The sequence below is a fragment of the Bidens hawaiensis genome, unplaced genomic scaffold (assembly GCF_021521415.1).
Source record: "Bidens hawaiensis isolate Kalapana, Puna unplaced genomic scaffold, B.hawaiensis_p1.1 tig00029060_1, whole genome shotgun sequence".
Lineage (NCBI taxonomy): Eukaryota > Viridiplantae > Streptophyta > Magnoliopsida > Asterales > Asteraceae > Bidens > Bidens hawaiensis.
The window spans coordinates 200566-225785 of NW_027494791.1; the positions used below are offsets into that span (position 1 = coordinate 200566).

Below are 25220 nucleotides of genomic sequence, written 5' to 3' on the forward strand. Positions count from 1 at the left end.
TATGTTTTTTTTAATATAACGTGTTCGAAGAACTGTAACTTTGTTTTTAGCAGGATCGGTTTTGTCATTTAAAAGGGACGGCTTTGTTGTCCGTTTACCTACTTATTGTAATTGAATTATTTTATTATAATATAATTTTGAAAAAAAAATGTATTTTTATGTTTATTATTTTAAATAAATTTTAAGTATCTTTTTATAAATCACTAGCTTGATGGTGACAAATGTGAATTCTAGTCTACGGAGGTTTCGGTTCATATTGTTGAAACTATCAGTGGAAAGAAGGAGGAGGAGGGAAAGTTGAGATGTTCTGGAAAGACTAGATATGTATCTTTTGGAAGTCATGAACATGGATATGAGTTTGTGAAGACTTATGGACATTTTGGTAGTGTATATTTTATTTTACTATCTTTCCTTTTTAGTTTTCTTGTGCTTTACTTGCTTAGTTGTACTTATTATAGTTTCTTGTGCTTACTTGCTTAACTATTGTTATAATTTTTGCATCACCTCTATGCTACACTCAAAATCTTTTTTTAGCCGCATGTCTTAGTGTGAGCGTCGTCCTCTCTATCTTGTTGGACAGAGGAAAAACGTACTTGCCTCGTCTCACCTGTCTCCTATCATATGAATATAATTTTATTAGGTTCGTTTGTTTGTTTGCTTTGACTACATCTTTGAGTTATGTTTAGTTTTTTTTTTAAACATTTTGATATAAGTTATATCAAAATCTGAGTAAAGCTCAAAATAATATAAACTCTAAGATACAATGAGTTTTCCTACAATTATAAAATTTAACACATCACTAACGGTGTATTTAAACTTATATAAAATTTTATACGTTAAAATTTATAAAAATAAATTTATATTTTAAATGAAACAAAAAAATATATCTACCTATTCTAATAAAATAAAATAATTGTGACACATGTCAGTTTATGGTTAATCTTTTACAATTTTTTTCCCTCCAAAACTTATATATGACAAATATAAAAAATTATTCACTTTCCTTTTACACTCTATTTATATTATATCTAATTAAATTATTCACTTTTATTTAAACTCTATTTGTATTATATCTATACATTTTTATACAAATAAATATTTACATATTATACTAATGTACATCGTTAGAATATATTTCACAACATACTTGGTGAAATTCAAAAATCTACAACAAACCATGTTTATTAAATATTGAAAATTTGTGAAATACTTTAGCTATATCTTTCACATCGAAAGACCTCATTGTTTAAAATTTTCTTTCAGTGGCATTGCTTCATTATCGTATACCGATTGTTGAACAACTCATTCTCGATTTAAAAGTCAAATATATTTGATGATATAATACGACTATATTTGTAATATATTTTTTTACATAATATAAAGAGACTTAGTTATTTTTTTTATTTATATTAAATTATTCATTGTAATTTATTCATTAATTTATCCCGTGTAATACACGAATTTCTAAAGCTAGTAAGGTAATACACACCAAAATTCGTGTGTCATTTTATACGGTCATAGAAGTTTATATGGGATATATAACCTTTGCAAACTATAGACTTTACATATAGGGATATATAACTTTTGCAAACTATAGACTTTACATATATGTCATATTATTTATTCAAGTAATGTATAAAAAAAAAACTTTTACGTCATACGATCTATATGCATGATATTTAAAACATGTTATATAGTGTCATTGTAGTCTTGTCAGCGGGTTTCTAAGTAATTAGTGGAAACGACATTGAGAAGCTGAAAAGTAGATACTTAGATACATAAAAGGTACTATTTAGGTTGGTCTGCTATTCGGCAAAGATCCTAATCGGTGTGGTCCTAGGTTATGTTGATGAAAGAACAAAGCATATCAATACGTTAAAATGCATTTTACTAGAGAAGTTATAAAAAGTGACACATTGGATAATATTTTTGATGTGTTAACTAAAAACTGTCTACGGTACTAAATTACAATATTGCTTAGACATAAAGGTAGAGATTGTTAAGAGTTGTCAACTACAGCCAATAAGTTCGTTAATATGTAGTAAAAAAGATCAGGGGTGTAATGGTCTTTTGCAACAATGTCATTAAGTTAAGCTTAAGTTGTTTTCGTACAACCTAAGGAACTACAAGAACCAATTTTGCAAACTTGGTACATGGTTTGTTAATGACTTAATGGTTGTTTCAGTTTGTTACAAGAGGTGTGTTGTGGAGAGCCCCTTTCGCGTCCCCCTTTTCACATGAGTGCATTTAATTGGGTTGTAGGAAAAATGTGGCTTTGGCGCATTGTTGCTCCAGTGGCAGCGCTCAAAGAGGTAATTGGCCTTGCCGCCGATGAGGATGGCTGAGTTGGCATGTTGGTAGGCCCATTTAGTACCACAACACACAATCTTAACATGGTTAGGGCTATGACGGCTAGTAGTCTTCTTTGTTTCATTTTCTTTTCGTTTTACATTTTTTTCATTGTAGTCGTTTCTGATTCAATAGAAGAATCCTAAGATAATTTCCGTTATTATATATTGTTGACAATGCATGTAATATATATATTTCGTGAAAATAATATAACTTTGGTTCTAAGTTTGTGGCTTTTTTCTCAATTCTCATAATAAATATTTGCAATTTGATACCACATGCAAATATGTAATCATACAAACTAACCTTTATCAGAGAACCCTCCAACATTCCTTGTGTTTTTTTCTGCCATTACAAGCAAAAATTGAATGCCATAGGACCAATTCTTATAATGGATATATATAGCTTCTTTTCATATACTTTTTTTTTTATCAAAATGATAATTTTTATTAACTGAAGAAAAATGATCGTGTGAACCTTCCGTCAATTAATCTTTTGAGGGTGTTCAATGGTGGTGTAGGTATGTAGGATGCTGATGGTGGTGATCGATCGAGTGAGGGTGGAGAATATGACAGAGAACTAAAAGTTTCATAATAAAAGTTGTAAAAACTGAAAGTTTGATGAAGTAAGCGCATCGCCAATATACATTGTTGTAAAAATCGCTAATCGCTAGTCGGGCGGTAAGGCTGGGACTAACGACTAATCGGGATTAATTATCGGATCATACTTTAATGTACAATTTTAAGTTGTATATATACACACACACGTTTTTGTATGTAATTTTCAGTTTTATACATACACAAACACATTTTGGTTGGAAATTGGCTAGAATCTCGCTGAAACCACTGATTTTTGCTGAAATCTCGCAAAAAACCGTTGATTGTTGCAGGAATCTCGATGGAAACTGCTGATTTTTGCTAGAATCTCATCGGAAACCACCGATTTTGGACGGATTTGACCATTGACCGATTTATTGGCTGATTAGCCCAAAATTAATTAGAGAAGTGGGGACTGGCGATTAATCGATGCCTAGTCGGGAGTTTTGGGCTGGTCATAGGAATTAGGAGATCAAACATATAAAATAGTAAATGCTAATAATGTAATTGATTCATCAGTGTAAATTTCCAAATACAATACAAACAATAATAACAAGCGTAAATTTCATGCATCTAATAATTAATATTAAGAACCGAATTGACGTACCTTTTTAGTAGAGTTTAGAAAATCGTGCATAGTAACTTATATCGGCTCATAAGAACCGAAACTTTGTTTTTAGTATAATTGAGTTTGCTATCCGAAAGGGGGTTGCGGCGCAGCTTGTTGCCCGCTTATCTGTCACTTCATTGTAAATCGTTTAGATGTTTTTTTTACCAAGCAATCAATTGATCATTTTCATAAAAAAAAATATATTAAGTAAATTAGATTTTTTTTGGGGACGCTTACGCTAATAATTTGTTGTTTTAATTAAGGGTGTCATATCTTAACCCGGGCGTTATAACATGAATTCTTGTTAAGAGAGAAGAATCAATATATCTAAACTATGTATGAAATAATTGTATCCCGTAGAAAGGCATCAATGCTTCACAGATATATACTTGCCATACAAGTTTTTATAATGAATAATGATACCTCATCTGTCACGTATATGAGTATTAATTTGAATATTTGGTTCAGATCTATAATATCTTTTTCAATCATACAAATATTTTGTGGTAAATTGGTAATAAATCAAAAATATTTTTAGTTTTTTTTTTTTGTTGTGTGTGTGTGTACGTGTGGACAAAAACATTAGATCGTCAACTAACTCTGGCTTTTGTTACTTTGTAGTGAATGTAGGTTTTATAGTCCGGAAATCTTTGGATAATCTTACCTATATCACTTCCATGGTAACTCGTTAATGGTTGACAAGCATGTCTAAAGTAACTCAAATATTATTGTTGACACCCCTCAACTTATGTTGGTTTACCACTAACAACAAGTTATCATAGATCATGGTTGGTGTTCATGATCTCAATGGCTATCTATGATTAGTGAGAGACTGAGACCCGACTAGGGGGCTTAACACCTTGAGCTCGTCAAGAGGCTCAACCCCTTGGACAAACCTACTAAGGGCTTAACCCCTTGGGCCGATCTGGCCTTCCCAGACCCCTTGATTAAACATGTAGTTGACAAATACTGACTTGTATTGATGTATCGTCAAAATTCATCTGAATCTTAAGTAAAATCAATTATACCAGATGAGTAGGAAACTAGGAATTTTAAAAGTCACCAACATCGAAAACCCTCTATTCATGTAATTAAGCATGCATACTAATTCCTTTAGCAAATAATACGTTTTCAGAAAATCAACAAAAGTTACATATTTTCCTTACACGACTAAAGCAATGTGTAGACAAACACAAGAACACATATACGCATGCACATACACCAGAACAGTGAACATACGAGCATATACGCATGAACAATGAAGATGCGATAACACATACAACCAAAACTGCCAAAACATGTATCCATGCGTAAATGTAATGGATGGATATATACGTGTAAAATCAACTAGACGTTTACTATAACAAATAATGCATTCTTAGTTTCTTACCATATGAATAGACCATATGAATAGTTATCCAAATATTTAATAGTTTCCTCCCTTCTTAAAATCCCTTCATCCACCAACCATTTTCCAAACATACATTCCCTTAAAAAAAAGATTTCAAAATGACATCATTCTTCCAATTTCTTACACTCCCACTAGGGTTACTATTCATCCTCACTTGCACCACCACCACCACCCTATCTCAGCCCACCTCCACCGATCCGCCACCACCCGGCCCCACCAACATAACCAAAATACTAGAAAAAGCCGGCCAATTCACCGTCCTCCTCCGCCTCTTCCACCTATCCCAAGTGGACAACCAAATCAACACCCAACTCAACAACTCCGACCAAGGAATAACCGTCTTCGCACCCACCGATACCGCCTGTTCCAACATAAAACCGGGCTTATTAAACTCCCTATCCGATCAACAAAAGGTTGAGTTAATACAATTCCATGTCATTCCAATATTCCTCTCAACTTCACAGTTTCAAACCGTTAGTAATCCGTTAAGGACACAAGCTGGAGACAACACTCGTTACGAGTTTCCGCTAAACATAACTACTTCTGGTAATAATCAGGTGAACATATCCACCGGTGTTAATGATGCCACGGTGGCAAACACTATCTACACCGATGGTTCTCTTGCTGTGTATCAAGTGGACCAAGTGTTGTTACCAATGAGCTTGTTTGGTCCTCCAGCACCACCGTCGCCTCCGCCGCCACCCGAACCCGAGAAAAAGAATAAGAAATCCGTAGCCGATGATGACTCTCCGGCGTCCGGTGCTGACGTGTCAGATGGGTTTAGGGTTAGTCAGAATTTGCGTGGCTTTATTGTGGGCACTTTTGAAGCTGTGGTTTTCATATTGCTTTGCTTGTGACGTGGACGGCTTTGATTCTGCCAGCTCGGATTACCCAAATGGGTCCCACCTTTCTTCTTTTTTTTTTTCCCTTTTTCTGTTTTTGATTTTGTTACGTTTTTGGTGGTTGCAAGTTGCAACTTTTGTCATTCTACCATCCATTTCTAAAAGACTTAAAAAACCTTTTTTGCAACGAATATTTATAGTATTATAATATGATTCATCTTGGATTCGATATGTTTAATGTACAAGTCTTGATCAATGTTTTCAGACCTGACCCGAACATTGATATGGACACTTTACCGGGTCAAAGGTCGGACTGACTCGGGAGAACGAACTGGTGTTTGACCCGGATAACTTAATAAATAATTTAAACATATTTATATATATACATCATATGAGGATGGATCTTGCGAGAAGTGATATTACAGCGAGAAGTGAATGTGTAACTCCATTAATCCCTAATTTCACCTCATTTCTTATGATGTTACCTACATGTATGTAGGTTGGTTGTATTTATATCTTAGTTACACACATTCAAACGTACCTACACACATATACATGCGTACCTACACACATTCAAACCTACCTACACACATATACATGCGTACCTACACACATTCAAACCTACCTACACACATAAAATGTACCGACCCACATTCAAACCTACATACCTACACACATACAAGCATACATACACATATACAAAAATACGTACCTACACACGTACATACGCATCTACACAATAAGAAAGAGAGTGAAATTAGGGATTAATGGAGTTACACCTTCACTTCTTGTACTTCTCGCTGTAAAAAACTTCTAAAATGATCCAATACCTACACCCTTTATATTTATATATACATATATAATTTATATATATATAGAAAAAATAATATTAAGAAACTTTCATGTCCATCTATAATGTTTATTTTCACTATATTAGATTTATATTTCAAGTAAATATCTTAATTTTGGTTGGTTAGTTGGTGGATGTTTATTAAGCATTTCATCTCGGAAGACTCTTAGGTTCGAGTCTCAGCGTAAACAAAACCTTTTTTTATTTTATAAAAACAAGGTTTTAACGGTTTAACCAACGCTTCAAATGTTTCGGTTGGACTGCCAACCACCACGGGTCATTAAAAAAATAATTTTATATGTGAACCGGACCGGCTTGCCTACCGGGTCCCGGTCAAACCGGTCGGTCCAGACCGGGTTTCAAAACATTGGTCTTGATAATATTAAGTGTGTATCCATACTATATATATATAATACATGAGTAATGGACAAATTAAGACACCTCATTTTTATGGATATGATCTAAACTGAACATCACCTTCAATTTAAATTCATTTAGTTCAGAATTCTGAATAAGATAGCATCAAAAAGAATAGCAAGCAATAAAAACTTAAATTGTAACTTGCAGGTGCATTCCTATACCAAGAAAGTACTATATTAGCAAGAAACTGAATAAGCGTCGTAGACCGCAAATCAATTTAAAAATTGAGCCACAAATCACAAGACATTAAATCGCAAAAAAAAAAAAAGAAAGAAAAAATCAAACCATATAACTTAAAAGAAGTAAGAGAAAGTGTAGGCTCGTTCTATGCCACTCAAATCTCAGTTCATGATCCAGTCTTTTGTATGTCTTTAATCTTTCAAGCTTTAATATGTGACTTTGAATATACATTCTTTACTGAACATTGCTTACAATTGTAATTCTTTAATTCTATTTGCTTTTTCACTATTCTTTGTGTGGTGCATTTGTCAAGATTTCCAATTGTAATTCTTTAATTCTATTTGCTTTTTCACTATTCTTTGTGTGGTGCATTTGTCAAGATTTCCTTGAAATTTTGTTGCTCACTTAATAGGGTCTAAAAAGTTTCGAAGTCGAAAGTAATTATATGATTTATATCTAACTCAATATCCTTTATAAAAAGGGGTATTGGATTTTAATACTCCCAAGTTTTACTTATTGGCTGATAACACTTTCAACTTTTACTTTATCTCTAATCACTCTCAACTATGACTCTATTTGTTTTTGTCACTCCCTTTCTAATGGACAATTAACATCGTTAGTGGAGATGCTGATATTGACGTTTATTTAACTGAGTTGGCATGCTTATGTGTTGTATGTGGGATGTTCCACAAGGTCATCATCATCGTCATCATCATCATCGTCATCATCATCTTCATCTTCTTCATCTTCTTCTTCTTCTTCTTCTTCTTCTTCTTCTTCTTCTTCGCCCTAGCCACCACCATCACCACCCGTCAACCTCTACTGCCACAACCAACCTCTACCACCACCCATCCTCCAACTCTTCCACCACTCACCAAATTACATTCATACACTCGTAAGTCGTAATAACCAGACTCGCACCACTCTAATTTGCAATTGCCACAAATCAATTCAATCAATTCTTGACAAAAAATTGAATGCGAAGACAACGAGGGCATTTTGAACTCACCCTCCCTCACATTAGAGCCTTTGTTAGAACTCACATTAGCCGAAATCGAAACCAGCTTCAATGAATTAGGAACCACAACAACTCTAACTCCATGAGGCGGCCCTTCCTCGACCTCATTATCACCGTTAATTGTCGGCAATGGAGATGATACACCATGGTTAATCAGCCTGCCCCCAATTTTTGATAAACCTAAACACTTTCATATGGTAACTAACGTCATTAAACACTCACATAATTTTTTTCACGATCTAGTGAATATTATCCCATGAATACCAATTTAAACATACACATAGAAAACACAATTAAGCTAGGGTTAGTGTTTGGTGATCAGAGAGAAAACATATAATGCAACAGGGACAAAGGTGCCAGTGATGATGTAGAGTTTGAGTTCTAAGTTGTGATAATGAAATCTAGTAGAGGTTGGTGGGCGGTGATGGAGATGGCTAGGGCTAATACGATGAAGAATAAAATGAGTTGGCCTTGTGAGACTTACATATAACACATAAGGATGGTATTTTCTAATTATATATATACACACACAAATATTTATACATATATATATATATATATATATAAAAGTTAGAATACAATAATATCTTATCATACAATAGGTATGTGACTTACTATGCCTTTGATTTAAAAAAGAATAATCCAAACTATGTCCTATGAAATATGATATGCATTCCATATGTTTATACTAGCTCGATTAATTAATTCATTTAAGCTTAATTTTACAAAAAAACCTCTGTACGAACTAAATCATAATCTAATAAACCCATTTAAAAATCTTAACTATTTAAATCCAATAAAAAATGTTTTTACTTAAAACACAATTATATTCTTATTTTTGATCCAAATATGCTAACGATTCTCGGAAACAACGTTGCTAATTATGTTTACAAGATTTCACTCAACACAAAGTAAAACTAAAATTTTTATTAAAGAGGTGGAACATAACATTTGCTTTAAAACTCTCAATAAAATAGATTTTGAAGCATTAGACAAGGTAAAAAAATCAACAATAGTCAACTCTTTACCCTACCATATATTTTGAAAATACATGCTAAAATAGGCCACTTACCATATGAGTCCAAAATTTAACTATATATTTTAAGCCACACATATTTTTTTTGTTCACTTAAGATGTTTCGTCCTTACGATCGAAAAATTTTGACCTGTTCCCTCACACACTTATGTGACAATTCACTGCATGAAAATGTACCTTTGCTCATGATCATTTACTGACAAAAAATTATGTCGATGATTATTGAATGATTGCCGCCATAAGCCACAATTCGAAATACATAATTAAAAAATAATTATATTGTTTAACCGACAGTAATCCTTGATATTTAGTGACGGATCAATTATGATGAGCAGGTCGTCGGTGATCCGTCGATAGTTACATAGATAAGATATCATAGGAGACTTGCCAATATTTTTTTTCATTGTCAGTTGAAACCAATTAAGTGTGACGAGACTAGCCAGATGAGATTACGTCATGTGACTTGGTGTTATGTTAGTGAATTTGTCGACCGTTTAACACCCCCCCCCCCTCCCCCGGGAGTCAACACTATGAAACTTGCCATTGATCCATCAATGAAACGTAATTGGGGATTCCTTTTTTAAAGGCTTTGGTAGTTTGTAAGTAAATTCACTAATTATCTATACCATATTTTCTAATTATCCACCAACGGATTGCTGCTTTCACCAAGAGATTTCCGTTGGATGTCAATAGCTGAAAGCCTTCTATTTGTCGCGTTATCTTGAAAATGTTGGCATGTTACAATTTACATGCCCACAGCCCATACTTGTTATTTTCTTACAACACTTACGTGTTCATTCTTATCACAAGGCTTAATTTCAGATGGTATTCATGATCACTAATTCACTTTAATACACAAGAAAAACACATGCATATAAAGTTTAAAACGTTTGATTGCATGTATTCCTGTCTAAAAGGATTACAAATAACAAATACTATAGAACTTACTGTAAGCTCTCTAATTAGAGATGACAAAGGCTATCCTTCATGAGTTCATTCTAGCATAACCTTAACATATTGTTCTTAAGAAATTTCACAATGTACTAACGGCATCTAAATGCATTTGCTAATTGATTGTTACGAAGTACAACCACTTAATCCTTACATTTTTGGATGAAAGATCATAGGGTTTTAGTGCCATCTTTTGATATAAATACTAGAGTTGATATAACTGGATCAATTATTTACCGAGTTTAAGAAATTATAATTCTAAACGATTCTCTTTCTAGCTATCACTGATTTAATAAAGATATGAGTGGTTTGCTAACACTTTATTGATTTTTTATATTTTTTAAAATGATGACTTTCTTATATATATATGATACCGCACTCTCCAAATGTGAAGAGCCCCGATGTCTCACTCTGATCAGATTATATTATCTGGGTTTGAACTAACAACCTTTACACAATTATTTAACATGCTAATAATACTTACCTTTATTTATTTTTGATAAAAATTTGTCACTACTATTTTAAAATACAAATATTTAAATAAGACAACCCCCTTAATTACGTGATCACAAACGGTAAACTATTTGACTTTAAACAATATACCTGTTTATAACAAAACAAAATATTAACATTTAATGGTCTTTTATGTAATTTACAAAACTAAAACATACTTATAGCACACGTCATCTAGGAAATAAGTTTTTAGAACCCGTAACCGGGGGCGCTGCTACTGGACCTTGTTCGTTAAGGGCTTCGCCCTTAACATTATAATAAATTAAAGCAAGCGTGCACTTCACACATCTTCGAACCTTCTTAATGTTTATTATGATGAGTTGGGTTAAAATAACAAGTTTGATTTTCCTAAAAAGGCTAGGAATGAGTGTATTTAGTATACTAACTTAATATTGAAAACACACTTAATTTAATTTTAAAAAACCACTTAATTAATCTTAAAACCCCACTTAAATTTTCACTCATCTCCTACATCCACCATTGCCCACCATCACCCACCGCCATCACCTAGCCGAAAAGTCTTTAGAAATTTCGCCGGAAAGTCACCGATAAAACACAATGGAAAACACTATAAAAAACACTATGAAAATAAAAACACAATTAAATAACACAATGTAAAAAAACACAGTGCAAAAAAACACTATGAAAAAATAAAACACAATTGTATAACACAATTTTGTAAAACATAATTTGTAAAAAATTCACGATTTTTTTTATTTTTATATATCAATATGGTACTCATATAAAAGATAAAAAAAATCATCGTTATTAATGTGAAATTGTATTAAAAATGTCGTATAAAAAGTTATAGACGTTTTAAAATGATTGGATAATTTGACATTTGCCTTGCATGTGGAGAGAAAAAGTCAACAAATGTGTTATCCCTATTATGCATTTACCCTTGATTTACACTTGATTTTCTCTCTAATCTAATCTGAACCTTTCAAGTCTAGAATGAATAGACAAAATTATTTACTATTCTTTTTTAAAAACTAATTTTTTTATTATAACTTAATTATTATTATAAACTACAATACTAGCATATATCTTCAAGTTTGTGAATGAGAACCGATAAATGTAGAAGTGGTCCACTGGAAATAGCAATCGCCTTCGGCTCTTAATTATACGACCCTTGCTTTTCTTTATTATTATTTTTTATTTTTTTAATTCCACACATATACTTTTTTTTGAAGTATGACTTTTATAAATAAACCGGCTAAAAAGACCAACAAGACGCCCATCTCCACAAGCCGGTGAAAGGCCACACCAAAAGAAACTTACATCAAGCTAAAATTACACCATTTAGACCATTCAATGGTTTTACAATTGGATTGATATTTGTACCATAAAAAGCCTAGAGATCTTATATCTCCTATAATATCTTCAACTTTGACCACCTTGCCTTCAAAAATTCGGTCATTCCTTACTTTCCAAATACTCCAACATGCTATGATCACAATTCCTTGAAAACCCACTTTTTTGTCAAATCCCAGACCCGAGCTAGAATAAAGATCCAACAAATCTTTCACCGAGAAGGCAAAAATTGGAGGGACTTTGCACCACGAGCTCACGAAGTCCCAAACTTTCGAAGCCACCGAGCAACCCACTAACACGTGCTCGACCGTTTCAATTTTCGAGTCGCAGAGACAACAAAGCCGAAAGAAACCTGGATGTTCCTTTTACTCAGAGCCACTTGGGTGGGAAGTTTATCCAACTCCGCCCTCCATATGTTTATATTGCATTTTTTCGGAACCCATTTACACCACTTCACAACCGAGTTAGTAGAATTATCTTTGCTATAGACTAGCAGGGTTTTAACCAATCTAACTGAGAACAACCTGGTCGAGTCACCCAACCAAACCCACGAATCGGTTCCTTCTTTTCATGTCGCCGAAAGCATAACTTTTATACAATTTTCTCATTCTAGTCTTTCAATCGTTGAGGACGGATCGTGCATCCAATCCCAACCCAAACAATAAAGTTCCCTTGCCACTTAAAACGGTTGTGAACTTTGCAATTTTTATACTTCTCGAGTTTATATATATTTGGAAAGATCGATCTCAAGCATTCGTTCCCGGTCCAGATGTCCGACCAAAAACAAATCTCACTACCGTCTCCTAGTTCCCCTTATACAAACAACACTAAATAAACATAAAAAGGTTTTAAAATTGTTTTAAATAATTTAAAAAATTCAAGTCAAGGCCAAAGAAAGCCTACCACTCATCCTTCAAATTAGTATTTAATAGTTTCTAAAAAATATAGTTATTTATTTAGTTTTTTTTGTCCTTCAAATTTTTATTTAACACTTATTAATTACTAACAAATTGTACAAAATGATTTTAAGTATTTAGCTTATTTTAAATTTCAAAAACTAATGTAAATAATACAAGTGATAAAATATTGTATGTTTTTTTGATCATTCACAACAAATCTTCTAAAATATTATACATAAGTCTCTAAAATCTTTTAGAGGATGGTAAGAGTATTTACAACAACTCCTTTAAAATATTATGAGAAAAATCTCTAATTTATTTTAAGGGAAAATTCCTTAAATGGCATAAATGAAAAGAGAGAAAAATAAAAAGATCTAAAAATTTACAACTTTCCCAAAATGACCCATTTAATTTGTACTGAGCCGACGCATAAGAAATATAACCAAAGAAATTCGAGAACCATTTAAAATTTGACAAGTGTCATGATTCTGACAAAACCGACCAAATTTTTTAAAATATTGGAGTTTTCGTCCAAATCTCTTCTTAAAATCCTTTTGTAAAGAAAGTCTCTCTAGACGGTTTTTTTTAGGTTTCATACCTTGTCCGTTTAAATTTTGATTATTCGTAACTTCATCTTCATCTTTTCATCTTCATCTTCTTCATTTTGCTTTTGGATTTATATCATTATTGTTATATCAAATAGGTATATTTTTTCACATTATGTACGTTTCGTTGTGTGATTACTTATTGGTTTATAGAGGTAAGGTATCAAAAAGACCCAAATACCTTTAAGTAATACCCGCGGGTCAACCAGAAGTCCCTCATAAGGCACCCGCGGGGCATATGAACCATCCGCATAAATCATTTGAGGAAGAAGCACCTTCATGACGCATGCAGAAGCATCTTGACACCCTCAAAAGTCATCAGCAAGAAAGGAGTACCCTTCCGCATAAATGACCACGAGGTAATGCTACAGGACAGCTGTCAGTAACTAATTACCTTCTAGAAGATTTGCCAAGATGCTTTCTTGGGCAATACGTGATCCTTCGGCCAATTAGCCAGTGACATCTGGCAAAGCCGTTATAACCGTGCACATGGATAATATTACCCCCTAACCAATATCAGAAAGACACGTGTCTAGGTTGTTATAAATGCACATGCAATGTATAAGCTAACCTATCAAGAGAGGACACGTGTCCAGGTGGTTACGAGAGCATCTTCTGAAAAGGACAGCTGGCTCAATCACCTTCCCACACCATTTGGCTATAAATACCCTCTCTATCATCATGAGGTATTCATTCACTCCCACTGTACTCTCTCAATTTACTTAAGTGCATTATCTTCATCAGAACTGTACTTATTCTCACGCCGGAGGGTGGTTACGGGAAGAACCCCCCCCCCCCTCTTGTCCTTCCCGTAATGAGCTCACGGTGTCTGTTTTGCAGGTCTTCGTCACCGGACTTTGGGCAATTGAATTCATATCATATTGGCAGTTAACCATATCCTACCCTGTTGACTCATTGGATCTAGGACCCATTAGTGGAGAGTAGATCCGTGTTTCTTCATTGGCGCTATCCGTGGGACTAAAAAATTAGTTTTCTTTAGAAATTCTTGCATTAGAGTATTTCGGTTTGAAGTATCATTATGAGTGACACCTTGAGATTTCTTTATAAGTTATCTTTTGTTAACATATGCTTCCTATTATGGCTCTCTATAATTAATTAATGTTCATGGTCAGATTACTGGATCAGTGGTTTCATGATGTGGATTTTTAGTATTCATGAACTGCAGCCTGATTTCTCACATACCCGTGTTCAAATTATGGATATTTTAGAACACAGTGATACATCTTAGTTTTTTTGGTCATTGCCAGGATATTATAATTCTTGGTTTTATTGGAGTCATTTTTCTGTAATTTTACGTACATAATGAAGACGAAGAAGATGAAGATGGAGGTGAAGAAGATAAAGTTAGGGATAATCACAATTTGAACGAACAAGGTATGAAACATAAAAAAACCATCTACATAGACTGTTTTTTACCAAAAGATTTAAAGAAAAAATTTGGACGACCCCCCAAGATTTTCAAAAATACGGTCGGACTTGTCAGATTTTTGCCACGTGTCAGTTTTTAAATGGTTCATCAATCTCGTCGGTTGTATTTCCAATGCGTCTCCTTAATACAAAAACTTGGGTTATTTTGGGAAAGTTAAGAATTTTTGGATCTTTTTTTTCTCTTTATTCAAAAGGGTCATTTAGGGAATTTTCTCTTATTTTAAAGGGTTGTAAGACTATCCACATTCACAAACCAACCCAAACTAATTTTTTAATAAAAAATTAATTTCTCTCTCATCAACACACCCAACCCAACCCAACCTAATCTAATTTCCATTTCCATTCCCATTCACAACCCAACCTCAACCAACATTTTTGGTATATAAATATAATTTATGATTATTTAAATTATATAAAAATAAAACTTTAAATAATAAGTTTACGAAACATTAATATTATATTGGAAAGCTAATAAGAAAAAAAATACATCTTTTTAAATAAACTCGTTTTTAATAAAATTTATATCGAAGTGTTTAAACATGGTTGTGTTTTTAGATTTTTTTAAGCTAACAATTTAAGTTATTAAACAAAAACTAACTTGTATATTATATTAATTGTTAAGAAAAAAACAAAAAGATGAAAAAAAATTAACTAGTAATTGCATAAAATATTGCATAAAATGGTTTGCAAACTAGTATTGGTGAACTAGTTTGTGATAAACCAAGTATAAAATATTAATTTTTTTATTTTATTTAATGCCATGTGGCAACCCAAACCACCATTGGATTGCCAATGGAAGTGGTCTAAGTAGTTGTGAGTGGAGAAGAGAAAAAAATCTAAATATATGAGTAAATTTTTAGGAACATCATTCATCATCTATTTATTTTTTTAATATATTTAAAAGTGGCTGTGAGTGAATGAAAGAGAAAATGTAATAATAACAATGTAAAAAAAATATTATTTAATTGTAAACGAGAGAGAAATTGTTGTTTTTTAATATAATTATAGAGTTTTAGAAACTGTTGGAAATGCTTTAAGTGGTTGTGAGTAGATGAGAAAAATTATTTAAAGAGATTAGTAAATTTTGAAGAACATTGTTCACTGTCTATTTATTTTTTAATATATTTGGAAGTGATTGTGAGAAAATGAAAGATAAAAGATAATAATAATAATGTAAAAAAAATATCATTAATTGTATATGAATAAAAAATGTTTTTTCTTTAGTGTAATTACTAATTACATAGTATAGATACGAAATATTTGTTAACTTTTTTGTAAATGAAAACTTAAGTTAATATACAATTAAAAATTTACTTTTCACCACCCTCTATTCTTTTACTTTGGCACTAAAATCCCGACACCATTTCATTTCAAATAAGGCGACACACGTGTATTGTCTTTTCACAAACTCAAAACCCGTGAGATATAAATATAAACAAATATAAATAAATAAATAAATATATAAGAAGAGAAATTGGTGATTGTGATTGAATGAGAGAATAAGGAAAGTGGTAAAAAGTTTCGTAGGATAAATTTTAGAGTGCGATTGAACGAGGGAAATAACAGAAAGTGGTTAAAAGTTGAGTGGGGTTAGATATACTGACAGACCAAATAGTACATGCTGCAGTAACAGTTGTACCGGTAGGACCATAAAAAGCTTTCTATAAAAGACATGCAAGTGCAAACGCTTCCTTTGTTTCACTCTCTTTTGTCTTCTCCCTTCGTACCTGACACCTTCACAAGACACACTTATCTTTCTAAATTATTTCTTCCTTCTTTTTTTAATTTTTCCTTTTATAATTTCATAAAGAATTTATATTATTATCATTTATAACTTGTTATAAATCTTTGGTCACTTTATATAAAAACTTTTCTGCTTTTCAAATTAAACTGATATAACTTTTAGTAAGAAGAAACAAGATGTTACACAACTTATATATGTATACTCCTAGGTAAACTACGTAGGTAGATACACAACTTATATATGTATACTCCTAGGTAAACTACGTAGGTAGATATGCCGAGGTCATCAATCGACATAACCATTGACATGTTACTCGTGCATTGGTTATGGATATGAGAAAAATTAAATTGTTAAACATGCTTGAATTTTAACAAGGGTGTTCATCAGTTATCAGATTCTTCAAATTTGTCTACGTATATGGGTATAGAGACTTTTAAAAGAGTAGTATATATAGATACTTTCAACTTTAACTTAAGGGATTCATATCTCACCATTTTTTTTCTTTGTTACTCGCTCTAACAACTTCATATTGTCGGTACTCATTACTGTTGATATTAGTATTCTAGGTCATGTTTATAATCTGATTTTCATTGCCTTGCTTTGTGTTAACCAGTTAACTAGCCACACTTTACATGCCAAACGTTGGGTTTTTTAAGCGAAGGCTCTTAGCCATAGGGTCATAGCAAGCTCTCTATTAACTGGAGATAGGGAAATGTTTGCTATTGTTCCAACCAGTTAGAACCTACCGTCGACTTCAATTTGTTAAGAGTGGGATGTTGCAGGGTACGTTTGTTTGTTTATGGTCCATTATTATATAAAAACCCGAATTCCTCAATTTAACATTATATAATTGAACTTCTAAAGCCAAAAGTCAAATAACTAATTCAGTATGGGTGAAAACTGAATATGTAAGTCGGTTATGTTTTAAACAGTTAAAATTTAATTTTGTTTTCGATTTAATCTGCTTGTAACTTAGTATTGAACACCCGGTATACATAGGGCTTCAGTTATCAATAATTAAATGAGCATTATTAATGTATCCCCTAATTAGATATTTTAACTTCTGTTAAAAAAAAAAGATATCTTCACTTTGAGTTTGTTTGCCGATTAACCTTGAATGAAGAAACAAGCACAAATGATCTTAACTCGTATATTTCGTTCTAACAAACTGTCTGTTACATTTTAATTTATACTTTTATAATATGGTTCATTTAATTTATAAAATAATTACTAAAATTTGCCTACTATATATCTTTAATTACTCAACACTTAAGCAGATATACTTACTAATTACTATCAACCCACATACCATCAAAACTATAGATCTATACTATCACATGAATACTTACGTTGCTTCATAATAATCATAACATTTTATAATATTTAAAATTTAAAATATCTTATATATTTTGCAATATAGTGATATACACATGATACATATCTGTATCCATATATTTTGAAATATAGTAAGTAGCATGTGTATGAATGTGTGGTGAATGTATAATATCTAGCATGTGAGTAATACGTGTAATGTTAATTAATGGTCCTCATAAAAACCATTCTTTTTGCACGACAAAGATCATGTTAAAACTTGAAACCATAGAAACCTGCATGTTTTTTCGTGACAGAATGAAACATGTCACCACACAAATTGTCCAAAAAACACTCTAAAACCATCATTAAATACAAATCATGCATCCTTACTCGTGATTCCTATTAAATTGATTAAACCCCATTGATGAAGATGCAAACTTGTTTAACTCTTGTTGTAGATTAAACGACACCGTTCTGTCATTTCTTGCTACTCCCAAAAAGTCCCTTGTTAGATCACCATCTCCAAATTCTCCGGCACCAGAGCCGGAGCCTTTGCCAGGTGGTTGTCCTTCAGGAGCATTCGCCGGAGCCGCCATCATCATCATTCTATCATTGTTTCTAGTTGAACTCATGAGCCCAAATGCGGTGTCATTTCCACCGGAGTTTGTGCTTCTTGTGGACCCCATTTGAGCTGCCTTTTGTAGGAGGGCAGTTGCCGACATGTTCCCCACTGGTGCCGGAGGTGAAACTGGTGGTAGGGTAGAACACATAATATTGTTTTGAGGTGTGGAACCACCAAAGTTAAACATGGAGTTTAACTGCATGTCCTTTTGTGCTTGTTGTTGTTGTTGGACTTCTTCTTCCTTTAAGGATAACCCTTGTGGTAATCCGTTGTATCTACCCAACCAATTCATCATCTCCGGTGGTAGCATACCGCCATTGTTGTAGTTCGAGCTAGACGAGCCCATAAAATTTGAGTTGTTAGGGTTTTCAAGGTGGGGATTGTTAGGGTCTAACCACATTGGTAATCTTGGTTTTGCTCCATTGACATCAAGGTTATTATTCTCCATAAGTCCACCAAACATAGGTTGAAACTGTCCGTCACCGCCACCACCACCACTGCCACCAATGTTCGTCATCAACAAGTCATTCCGAAAGCCTAAGCTCCCCATGTTTGGAACCATTGGAAGTGATGCCATTCTTGAGTTTTCCTCCATTAGAGCATCACAAAATGCTCTATGTGTGATAAAGCTATCCTTCCTGTTAATTCATGCATATACACAAACATGCAAATCCACACACATTCATATCAAATCTAAATCGAAAACATGAATAAACAACAAAAGAATGGACCCAGTAAGCTCGTAATAGAGTTACTTGTAAGGTCTAGAGACTCTGAAAGGATGAGATGAGTGCAAACCTTTCCTTATCCAGTACTGGATTAAGGGTTGGTGTTTTGAGCCGAGTTCTCACTTTAAAAAGAAGAACTCGGCGAAAAAACTCAAGAATGATAAACACAATACTCACCTTGAAAATAGTGTGCCACAATCACATTTGTACTCTCTAGTACCACAAATCTTGCTATGTGCTTTCCAATCGGATTGAACCGCGTACTTCTTCGAACACTTTTCGCATTTCCACTTCTTCTCTCCATGTTTCCGGCTATAATGCTTCTTAACTCCGGTGAGATCTCCGAGAGCTCGAGAAGGGTCATGATGAACACATGTCTTTTCTGGACATATGTACACTTTCTTCTTCAACACTTCATTCTTGTTTCTTTGCTTAAGTTTCCATGGCAAGTTGTGTCCCCTTCTATGAAGCTGCAAATTTTGGTCTCTTTGAAAACCCTTATTGCATATCTCGCATACAAATCGATTTGTAGCCATTAATGATGTAGGTGATAACGCTATCACCTCAGCTTCTGGATCTACACATATTTGGTCATATCATTAAGAAAAGATTTGAAAAGTATTTAAATTGAGTAAAGATGAAGATGGGGTATTGTTTTACCTGGATTTCCAGCCTGATTACGCTTTCGTTTGGCCGAAATGGAGGAATTAGGGTTAGGGTTTGGAATGGGATCCTGGATGAAGGAGGTGAGGGAAGAAGGTGGCGATGAAAACCCATCACCGGACATCATTTTGGTTGAATCTTTGATATAAAGGAACAAATATTGGTAAGTGATGGATAACAAAATATAGCTTCTAATCAATAATATACATGAACATGACCTTGAATATGAACATGAACATGAAGTGATGAAGAAGAAGATGATGATTATTGTTGAAATGAACTAATTAAAGTGTTCTTTAGAGATAAAGAACTTAACCAGACATCTATCTCTTCAATGGATTCTTGAAGAACAATAGATTAAGGTAGAAATTAAAGGGAACTTGTAACTAATATTTACAAGTAAACTATTAAGATGAAGATAAAGAGATGATGAACATGATGGATTATGAAGCTCAATTAGTGTTGCTGTTCAAAGATGTAAGAAAAGTAAAAAAAAGAAAGAAATTCCATGGATTTTTGGGTTGAGTTTTGAATCAAGTTGTGAGGCAGATTGTTCTGTCTTTTTGCCTTTGTTTGAATCATATATATCACAGAGAAAAAAACACACACATGATAGCAACTTCAAAACAGAATATTTCTTGTTTCTCTCTCACATACATACACACACAGTGAGCGTGTGAGAGTGAGCTAGCCTTATCTTAGCACGGTTTCCATGTACACTACGGCAGCCATGGACTCAATTTGACCACATCTTTTTAGCCCAAAATATCGGGTCTTGGAAGTTTGTAATATAAGTTTTCACTCAAATTTATGAAAGCAATTGATTTAAATTCTATTTTTATAAATAATGAAGCTAACATGTAGCATAAAAACTAATTTAAATAATAGGTTTTCTTAAAGGATGGAATTGATGTGTAAGAGACTCTTTTAATTCTCAAAATGAGGACAATAAATAATACAAAACAAAGTTGAAACTGAGACTGCAATATATACCATAACACTATGACAAGATGACAAACAAAAAACACCTCACTATATATTATCATGGTATCAACTACTTTGATGTTTTAGTATCTTAATTGTAGGTTTAAGGTGAAAATGAGTTCAAGACATGCATATAGTTAAAGCCAGGTGGCTCAATGGATTTAGGTCCCCCACTTCCATAGGGCTCCTAAAATTTAATGAAAAGTAACAAATTATAATGTGTGTAATTTTGGCTTTGCAATTGTTTGGCGATATGGTAATTTAAGCCTTTGATGTCTATAATTATACAAACACGTAGATGACACAGGAGTTATGTGATTGAAAACAAACTTTCTTATGAAAATGATCACATTTTTGTTATGTGTTTTGTGCCTACAAAAAGATTGAGATGTCACTCGTTAAGCCTACAGTCGAGACTTGATGCAAGGAATGGGATCGAGGAAATTCACATCCTTTGATTGAGCTGAAATTTAATTTTTGATGAGAATAACACAGAGACATATAACATTCTATTAGCATATGATCATGTATGCAAGAAAGAAAACAAATATACGATGTAGGAGCGCCTAGAAGTCAAATTAAACTCATCATATAACTTTTCCATGTAGTTATGGTCCTCGATTATAGCGATACCGTGGATTGAGTTGTGCAAGTTTTGTATTTAAGCATTTGAAGAAGTATATGAGGACTGAGGTCCTAATGACAACCAATAAATTCCTAGACACCATTACGAATTTAAATACTTGGGATTACTTTGTAAAATTTAATTCAAGAAGGTTGTGTAGCATATGTATACTTATTATCATTGATTGTTCATGTCAAATAATTGAAGACACTACTCTTGTACTTTGGTTTCTACTTATAAAAGCACCACATCTGAATATATAAACGTCCCGTGATCACAATTGAGACTAGGTTATTATTATTATTATTATTATTATTATTATTATTATTATTATTATTATTTTTATTGAACTTATTGGTTATTACATTGATAGATTCAATTTGAATGATATATCACCTTCCTTGTTTTTCTTAAGAACAACTCATACACATACAGTTCGCTGCTTCATTATTTGTTTTAAGGTTTATAATCATCTGTGTCAAGTAATTGCTTAATGCGATTTAAACGTTAACAACGTACCCTACTAGAATTGTATGCTCTAATATTATTATGATGAAAACTATCAACTGTTAAAGAAAGTTAATCATAGATTGCATGACAAACGAAATCTAATTAATAACGAAATCAATGGTAGATTTAGAATACATGAAGGTTCACATCAATGATTTCTTACATCATATTCAAATTTAAGTGAAGAAGATATATAGGTATACAATTCAAAGTAGATTTAAACCTTCATTTTGTTACTCGTCATTATAATTATATATAGGTATGCATAGATCAATGTTGATGTATATATAGATATATATATATATATATACATGTTATGTAAGTTATAATACTTTAGAAATTAATAGATAATAAAGCAAGTCATTTAACCAACATTTCATTTTTATTTATTTTGGTCCTGATATCATTTTCACTTGTTTAATCCGTCCACCATTAAACCAACCGTTTTGCTAACTTTAGTGATTACTCATAATGCTTTTATAGTAGATAAAATCATAAAAATTAAAATTATTAGTTTCAATTATTAATTGTTAAAAAGAAATCATTATCATCATCATCATCGTACTCAGTATATCCCACCAATAGCAAAGCTATGGTAGGGTCTGAGGAGGGTAAGATGTAGACAGCCTTACCTCTACCCCATGGGGATAGAGAGGCTGCTTCCGGTGAGACCCCCGGCTCGATAGTAGTTTTGCATCAAGCCTTGGACATATTACATAAGGCACATAGCACTCAATCATCGGGACGCCGGCTGATTGGTGCATGTACCCGTGTGTTTCGGCTATCAAAGCCACCACATGATGCCTGATTAACCTTCCATCACTTTTAACGTTATTTTCACAAAATTAGTAAAATAACGTCAAAATTAGTGCAATTTTACTTTTGCCCACCCGAGGGTTCACACATATATACATTATATGCGCGCACCGCAAGCAGGGCACAATTGTTAAAAAGAAATAAAGTTTTATATTAGGTTCATGATATTGGGAGAAGCTAAGCCGTAACACATTATTATGCAAACATATATTAAATTTGCAAAATATTAACCAACGATAAGAAAATTCTTTTTCGGAAATACCAAAGTTCAATCGCTGTTTGTTTAATTCGAACCTAAAGTTTGATATTGACATTTATAATTTACTTTTAATATCAAATTCCTTGTTGCCTACATTATTAGTATCAATTAAAAACGATAATTAAGTATGAGAAAAGAATGATGGTTAGGTTAAACTTCACAGTCAATCAAGTGGGCACTAATATAATATATATATCAAGTATGAGCATGGGGAATATTTAAATATTATCTGATCACAAAAAGTAGATGCAGGTACAGATTGGGTAAACCAATCCAAAACCGAGCCGTGTTTAATAAAACCGGCCTTGGTTTGGAACGCCCATAACATAGGCCATTCCTAAGAAATAAGACTATAAGAGCATCACTTTTGCAACACGTACAACCATTTTTATTATAAACCGTCAACTTAACATGTCGTATCAGATTTTAACCTAACCTATAGAAACCTTTATTTATGCTTCAATGGTTAATCACATATCCTTGATTCAAACCGTGACCTCGCTACCTACTTTATTTAATCTATATTAGCATGAGTTGAGTGAGGCCTGCTCTCAGTTGTTTGTCGTTGTTCTTGCTAAGAAACTGGTGGTGTCAAGATGGTACCACTACAAATTATGTTTTGTAACTTCTATTTGTAAATTTAGATTGTGCCATATGAGCATCACTGAAGATGCTCTAAAAGGAGACATGCATGGACCCATTGCCTGTTCTATAAACTTTCATTTTAGGCTTTTAGCATGGTTGTAATAGAGCCTAAGGTGATGTTTGTTTTTGCTTCAAACATCTTCAGGAGAGTAATGTCTGCAGGCGCGCAGACAATCAGCTGTGAAGTCAGTTTGTTTTTTTAAAAGAATAAGATCTGCAAACAGCTTATAACTTCTTAAAACAAAAGCTATTGAAACATGCTTCAAACGTCTTCATCCTCCACAACCGGTCGTCCAGCCCTTCCAACCCTAGCCACCGCCTCCGTCGCTCCTCCACTCGCCGGCAGCCATCGCCACCGCCTCTGCTCCTCCAGGTACACTCCTTCTCTTCCTCTCTCCCTTGGTTCCGGTCGCCATAACCACCGCCATACCGCCTCCTGCTCTCTCCCTTGGTTCGGTCGCCATACCGCCGCCATAACCACCGTTCGACCACCTCCGTCAACCCCCCGCTGCTTCATCATTAAACCGTTCGACCACCGCCGTTCGACCACCTCGTTCTGGTGGTTGTGTTTTGGGCTGATTTGGTCTGCTTATATAAATTGAAAGAGTCGAGAAGTTTTATCGTGATTCATACAATCCGTTCAGTTTCTCTCTCAAACATCAATTTTGTTCATCTTCTGTTAATTTAGGGTTTTGATTCTTGAATCCGTTTGTTTTCCAGTTTTAGTCTTTATGATTGTTGTAATCAGTAGATAGATTCTAGTGTACCAGATGTGCTATAAGTGTGTATTTTAGAGTTTGATTGTCTGGTTGTTTTTGTTTGAGAGTTGTTGAAGATTTATGAAATTGGTAGTAGTTTTCAGAGATATATGGCAAGATTGGTAGTAGTTTTCAGAGAAGTCAACATATATAAATGATTTCTTTTATTTTGGTCCATAAACTTTCGTCTTTAGGAAAATACATTTTAAGAAAAAAGAGTGTGTCGGTTTATGGTATTTGACCCAAACCACCTTTGATTTGTTTTTGTTAAGCCATTTGTTTTTGTTATGGTATTTGAGTATTGTGAACCCATGATTGTTTTTGTTATGCTATTTGAGTATTGTGAACAAATGATTGTTAAGAATATATATAATTGTAGATGGAAACTAATGATGGTCGACAACAATGGACGGATGACGCAATTAAATGTTTATTAGAAACATGTCTTGAAGAAATTGGGCGGGTAGGTAGAAATGGACAAAGCTTGCGCAGAGAGTCTTGGGTTATAT

General features: G+C 33.3%; 1 protein-coding gene and 1 pseudogene across 1 annotated transcript; one reads left to right on the plus strand and one right to left on the minus strand.

The window, feature by feature from the left end:
• Positions 1 to 4994: 4994 nt before the first annotated feature.
• On the plus strand, positions 4995 to 5884 carry LOC143578205 (fasciclin-like arabinogalactan protein 11 pseudogene; annotated as a pseudogene).
• Positions 5885 to 18369: 12485 nt separating this feature from the next.
• On the minus strand, positions 18370 to 20358 carry LOC143578188 (zinc finger protein JACKDAW-like). The gene is made up of 3 exons (XM_077061851.1): positions 20112 to 20358; positions 19629 to 20028; positions 18370 to 19361 (listed from the first exon to the last, which is right to left on the minus strand). Exons 1-3 carry the CDS (start codon positions 20239 to 20241, stop codon positions 18488 to 18490), a joined length of 1404 nt encoding a protein of 467 aa, XP_076917966.1. The 5' UTR covers positions 20242 to 20358; the 3' UTR covers positions 18370 to 18487.
• Positions 20359 to 25220: the final 4862 nt, after the last annotated feature.